We start from the raw sequence: 6,529 nt of genomic DNA, 5'->3' as shown, positions 1-6,529 counted from the left end.
CAATCTACCCACTGCCCATTTGTGCACAAAGTTTCAATCTGCCCACTACACATGCATCATGCATGCAATAAAAATAAATTCGGTACCAAACTCAAAAGCAAAAATAATAGTTACAAGCCAAGGTTTTAAAATAAATAAAGTAACAAACTCAAAAGCAAAAATAATAGTTATAAGCCAAACTCGATGGTGATTCTGGTGAAGGAAGGCTGGTGGCACAGTGGCTGCGCTTCAAGCTCTTGATGGAACGGAAGTGAAAATTGAAATGGGGGATCTGACCTAAAAACAAATGAACAGCACAGATTAAATCTAAAACAATGAACGGTTGAAATAATTCTCTTATAATTAAAAAATAATATATATAATATTTATTTTGGTTCGGTATGGGAATACCGAAAAAATGGAGATGCAATACCGAATCCCGTACCGAAAATTTCGGGAATTTTGGTTTGGGATTTTTTTGGTTTGGGATCGGTATTTTTTCGGTTTGGGATCGGGACTTTTTCGGTTTGGTTTGGGATTTTTGGGATTTTTTTCCAGCCCTACAAATAGCAGCCCTTTGAAAATTAAAAGGTCTTTCCGTAATTGTATTGTATTGTGATTACAAATAGCGTCCCTTTGAAAAGTAAAATGTCTTTCCGTAATTGTTTTGACCTGCTACCGCATTGCACAGATACGACCCACGTCACTGCATACGTAAACTAAAACACTGTACACACACATTCCATACATCCAACGGTCAAAAACCCATGTCTCCACCTCAAAGTCATTGGTCCCCCCAAGACCAAGCTCTACCGTCCAATCCAGACCCCACAATTTCTTGCAGCCTCTTACTTAAACTGACGCTCACTTCCAAACCCTATAAATATTTCTGTTTCTGTTGCTGTGTACGGAACTGTTAAACTTACAACAAAAAGCAAAAATGGAGGCGGCGGCAGTTGCAGCGACCAAACCGTTGATAAAAGTGGTGGCTATCTGTGGGTCCGTCCGTGAAGGTTCCTACAACCGCGGCCTCATTCGTTCTGGTTAGTTGCCATCTGGCGCCGTTCTATTGGTTTTCATTTTCATTTTTTTATTTAATTTTTTTGGGACTGAAAATTACTGAGCTTGGATCATGTGTTGCCGATTGCAGCGATTGAGATAAGCAAGTCGTCAATGAGCGGCGTGGAAATAGAGAACGTGGACATATCGAAGCTGCCACTGCTGAACACAGATCTGGAAGGAGAGGGAACTTTTCCACCTGTCGTCGAGGCATTTCGTCGGAAGATCCGAGAAGCTGACAGCATTCTCTTTGCCTCACCTGAAAACAATTACTCCGTCTCAGGTACATATTTATTTCTTAAGTTTTTCTATATGTGGAGGAAAAATATAAATTATACATGAATTTTTAGAATGCTAATACAGAGGGACACCACATTTATTTGTACAATATCGTGACACTGTGTAACTCATAGAAATTTGGTTTCAATTAAATTTTGATGTCACGAATAAGTAACGACTGACATGTATATTAACACGTAAGTTGATACAAAGATTTGTATGGTAAAGTTTTGATAAAAAAATTTGGCCATATTACTATATCTCTAGAGTCAATAATTTTATATGAGGAACTACCAAACTCAATCAATTGTTGTCGTCACTCTTCAATTTTTTTTTTGTTGAGGTCTATCCTGTAGAGATACTCAAATTAGATCAGTGATCGATTTCTAAGTTCCCTCGTTGTGAACATAGTAACACTATTTTAAATTTATTTATATCTTATTTTTTGTAGTTTAATGACCAATTTACCCTCACATATATGCACAATACAGCACCACTAAAGAATGCACTTGACTGGGCATCAAGACCCCCAAATGTTTGGGCTGACAAGGCTGCTGCAATTATAAGCGCTTCAGGAGGCTCCGGCGGTTCACGATCCCAATACCATCTTCGCCAAATCGGAGTCTTCCTTGACCTTCATTTCATCAACAAGCCAGAGTTCTTCCTGAATGCGTTTCAGCCTCCTGCAAAGTTCGATGAGAACAGCAACTTAATTGATGCACAGACCAAGGAGAAATTAAAGACAGTTCTTCTTTCCTTGCAGGCTTTTACTTTGAGACTCCAAGGAAGATAGTTTCTCAGCTCATCTGTGAGATTCATTTCTCATACTATTTAAGTTGTTAGTAAATGGAGATGAAAAATAAAGTGAGATGCCTTCAACTATTTGAAGAGAAATTTAAATGACATTCATTCCGTTCTTTTCTTTTGTTTTGAAAATCTTCGGTTGGGAACTGATCACATTACCAGCGTGTAAATGTTTGATTGGTTGTTCGGTCTACCTATCCCAAAACACAAAGGGATCCATTTCAATATCTAGAAATTATGAAAACGAAAAGGTAATGCTAGAGAGCCTAAATTTATAGATAAAATTTGCAAATCAAAATATATGTCACCAATAGAAAATAAAGACATTTATCAACGCTCAAGTAATAACCTAATCATCAACTTTTACGTTATTTATTTTATAAATTTTGTTTGCAAATTTAATCTCTCGCTTATCTATAATGAAAAGATATCTACGCGAGGGATGGCTGCGAAAGCATCCTCGAGATGCTCAAACTCCGACGAATTCGGATCGCGATGATATCATCCAAAATCCAATGCAATTTTTTGGGGAAATGCATTAAAGTCGTCAAACTTGACAAGGAGAACTTCGAAGTAGACGACGAATTAATCGTCTGAGGTCTGCAATCACAACATACAACGATGAAAAAATCTCCAAACTTCCAATCGTGGGTTCACGACTGCGGGTCGGTGTTCGAAGTTTAAAACCTTTCGAGATTCATCTGGAATCTCTTGTTTCCATCATGGAAACCTCCCCTGGAAGACGGACGACGATTTCAGTTCATCGAAGGAGATCACAGGCATCACCGGATGTCGGTAAGGCTGTGAGGATCGAAGGTTAGGGACGACGCGAATGACGTCATTTCGATCGAATGGTGTCAGGGGTTTGGTGGCTCAGCTCATGGAGCACATTGACATTGGGTTAGCGTGGGGCGGCTCGACTTGGCGCAACTTCAAGTCGCAGCTCACGCGATTCAAGGGTTAAAAAATCTCTCTCTCTCTTTTTTTTTTTTTTTTTTTTTTTTTTTATCACACAGATCTAGTTCATTACAATTATAACAACAGTAATATAATATAATTAGGATTTGACAAAAATAAAAATATAATATAATTGCGAACAATAATTTAAACAGAATATATAATTTTAAAATAAAAATTAGACTTCATGCTCAAAAGTGAATGTTTCATGCCATTAAGTTGAAAAAAAATATTGACATTTAGGCCTTGTTTAAGAACATGGGTTGTTGCAAAGATGAATCTTGTAAATGGGTTTGTGGTATACTAAAAACGTATTGTAACCTATTTTATTGAAGGGATTGAGAAGGTGTGACATAGAGGGATGGAGAAGGGCTTGAGGAATTGTGTGTGTGATATTCCTCATGCCTGATGTGTTTATTTATTGTATTCCTTGCTTTGCAAATAATATAATCATAAAAGAATAAGACATTCTAGTATTTTAAATACAATATATTAGTAATTTACACAATCACACACATACTATAATATTGTAATATTACGACAATTAAATGTTTTTCATCAAAATTTTTGTTTTCTTAAGCCTCATTAAAACCCAAAATTTTAATTAAAAAATAATGAATTAAATAATAAGTAATAAAAACTCCCATACGTGGCAAGAGGCTAGTTCGAATAATAATAATCATGCTTCTGCCTTATTTTCCCTAATTCATCAGGGTATGTGGACGTCACCTGTTACTTTCTTTAGCGGTTTTGCTTTTATATTTTATTTACTGATGATTTTTTCAGATATTCGTGAATATACCTAATCAGACGTATTTGATCACTTCAAGACTTTGTGGCTACAGTTCGTAATATGTTTCATATTACCATTAAGGTCCTCTAAACCTCCTTCTAGCTCAGAGTCTAGGAAGATAATTTTGTAAGTCCTTTTTATGTTCGTTTCTCTTAACTTATATTTTGACTTAATAGTACACGTATTTTTCCTAATGATGGGCTTTTGATTTGTTAAATCTACCTGATACGGTGAACACTTTATTTTCTGTTTGTTATTGATGTGTAGGATTTTAACCATGTTTAATTAATTGTTCGTTTAAATTTGGCTTAGTCATTTAAGTTAATGCCTATTCGATCCCCCTCTAGGCAAATTAATATTTATTCTTGAATTTTCAATTGGCACCAGGTCCGAAGACATCAGTGGTGAAATATTTGTGACAACTAGGATGAATTGTGTTGTGGGCCCAGCTCTCCATGTACTGTGCTTCGATGACGACAGCTTTTGATGCGAGGAAGATGAAAATAAATTTTTTTTATGTGAGCACTAAATTTAATGTTTTACAAGCATTTTACATGTTAAATTTAGAATTTAAAGTTTAAATGTCTGTGCGTATTCAAGGATGACAATACATAAATACCTTAAAATACAATTTATCAAAAGCTTAATTATTTTACTTTACAGTTAATTATTCTTAAATTACAATAAAAAAAATCATACCAAAAGCAATAACAATACCACATTGTCCATGCAATTCAAATACATCTTTATTATTCCGCACAAGAAAGTATTTATAGAAAAGAAAATACAAGCCTAATCGAATATGTAACCAAATTAAATGAGTAAACCTAATTCCTTCAACAAGGAAACCTACACATTATTTTGTAGGTAGGAAATAAAATGCAATCCCACATTTACCAATCTCAATAAGTTTTTATTTCCTAATTCTCCAACATAAATTATTCCAATACATCCCATTTTCTCTCTCAATCAAGAATAATAATCCAAAAGGCGACCTTGTTGCACAACTAGAACGGATGTACTGGCTATAAAGTTTGAAGATACCAATGCATCTCCAAGAAATCCAAGGTCATTGAAGTCGATGCCATCGAGTAACGTCGTGGTGACCTCTGATATTTTTCCATGCCTTCTTCCTACTATGTACATATCATACTCACCTTCCATTGAGCTTATTAGTGAGAGAATTTGTTCCCACCTAGTCACCGACTTCTCTAAAAGTTTTATGGAGGCATCATTCATTGACATCAGCCTAAACTCATCCAAGTACAACTCATCCAGTTTTTTTTCCCTCCCAGTGCTTGCCATGGCCTTCAGAATTCCACCAGTACCATCTTCATCGTCGTCGTCGTCGTCGTCACCATGATCATCCTCAGAGTACAAGTTTGCTGCATTTTTACTCATGATGTTAAACGATATGACTGTTAGGCTAGTCCTAGGATGTCCAGCCATGCGACCCGCATACGCTAATGCCTCACGGTCATCTACCCCTCCAAAGAAGAGCATGGAATAGCAGCATCGACGGTAAGAGTAGTTGGATGCACCGAGGCCTCGATCCACAAAAACACCCACAGAGCACCGAGCATTTGCGATCAAGTTGTTGTTGAGGCTCTTTAGATGTGAGTTGTTTGCATCTGGTGCCACTCCTCCAACCAATGTGGTGGATTTATCGTGGAACGGGATGATTATTATGGCGACGCGATTCTCCTCAGCCAGGTTGCATATGTCCTGGTGCATCGTGGAGTATTGAGACACCGCCGTGAGTGTTTGCATCGTGACACATTCTCTCTGTTGGGCATATGCTTCAAAGGCATTTGAGGGGGACGAGTTGTCGGGAGAATGTACATCATTGGTCTTACAAGCATCGTGCACTACCAACATCGCCGAAGTATGCCCCGTTAGTTCGACAAGGTGGACAGCAAGAACATGAAGAGGGGATTTATTGGTTGGATTAGAAGCCTCGAGGAGGTTGATAATGCCTGGCACATTGCGTGAGTTGTGAGCACATGCAAGGATTCGAAGCTCGCTGTTAGATCCCACGCTTACTACGTTTCTCTCTTTGTATTGCACGAAAGGTCTAGCACTGGATTTATAAAAAATTGCTAGAAGCGGACCAACTACAAATGTCATTACCCAAATTGCCAGCACCATTACTCCGAAGGTTTGTTTGTTCAACGCCTAGACATACACATATATATACACGACATATTATTTGTCATTCTTTCATGAATTATTCAAAGGCATTACGCATGCATAAAGTCATATATTACGTACCTTTACTTCCCGACCGGTGTTGAGGATAATAAGTGTCAATAAGCCTTTGGTGTTCATGAGCACTCCAAGAGCCAAACTATCCCGAAATGACATTTTGTTTACTAAGCCGGCAATCAAAGTGCTTAGTGTCTTAGCTGCAAAAGCTAAGATGACAACCCCCCCTACACGATATATGTCCGTCCCAGTTTTTTTCTCTGACGGATAAACGGAACTGAGAATATCCACATAGTTGAGTCTACTCCCATTGATACAGAAGTAGAGAGGCAACAGAATCCCAGGCACAAAACTTCCCACTTTCTTTTTGAGATTGTTTGAAAACTCTCCTCTAGGCATGATAGCTCCAAACATAAAAGACCCTACGATAGAATGAGACCCACATGCATCGGT

At 37.6% G+C, this 6,529-nt stretch overlaps 2 protein-coding genes across 2 annotated transcripts; one reads left to right on the top strand and one right to left on the bottom strand.

The window, feature by feature from the left end:
* Positions 1-860: 860 nt before the first annotated feature.
* On the top strand, positions 861-2,242 carry LOC103961850 (NADPH:quinone oxidoreductase). Its single transcript, XM_009374487.3, has 3 exons — positions 861-1,022; positions 1,130-1,321; positions 1,809-2,242. Exons 1-3 carry the CDS (start codon positions 920-922, stop codon positions 2,108-2,110), a joined length of 597 nt encoding a protein of 198 aa, XP_009372762.2. The 5' UTR covers positions 861-919; the 3' UTR covers positions 2,111-2,242.
* A 2,598-nt stretch (positions 2,243-4,840) lies between these two features.
* LOC103961888 (cation/H(+) antiporter 15-like) lies at positions 4,841-6,019 on the bottom strand. Its single transcript, XM_009374532.3, has one exon. The coding sequence runs from the start codon at positions 6,017-6,019 to the stop codon at positions 4,841-4,843; it is 1,179 nt and encodes a 392-aa protein (XP_009372807.2).
* Between the last annotated feature and the right edge of the window lie 510 nt (positions 6,020-6,529).

Source organism: the organism of the source record quoted next, unplaced genomic scaffold (assembly GCF_019419815.1).
Source record: "Pyrus x bretschneideri cultivar Hongxiangsu unplaced genomic scaffold, Pyrus_bretschneideri_v1 Contig52, whole genome shotgun sequence".
Classification (NCBI taxonomy): domain Eukaryota; kingdom Viridiplantae; phylum Streptophyta; class Magnoliopsida; order Rosales; family Rosaceae; genus Pyrus; species Pyrus x bretschneideri.
Note: the sequence above shows the minus strand (reverse complement) of the source record. Positions and strands in the feature narration are given on the sequence as shown.

Bases quoted from the DNA above. Each gene is read 5' to 3' on its own strand.
- LOC103961850 (XM_009374487.3), top strand. From the start codon at position 920: ATGGAGGCGGCGGCAGTTGCAGCGACCAAACCGTTGATAAAAGTGGTG. The intron at 1,023-1,129 runs GTTAGTTGCCAT...TGCCGATTGCAG, and splicing joins CCGCGGCCTCATTCGTTCTG to CGATTGAGATAAGCAAGTCG. The intron at 1,322-1,808 runs GTACATATTTAT...TGCACAATACAG, and splicing joins AAACAATTACTCCGTCTCAG to CACCACTAAAGAATGCACTT.
- LOC103961888 (XM_009374532.3), bottom strand. From the start codon at position 6,019: ATGGTGCTGGCAATTTGGGTAATGACATTTGTAGTTGGTCCGCTTCTA.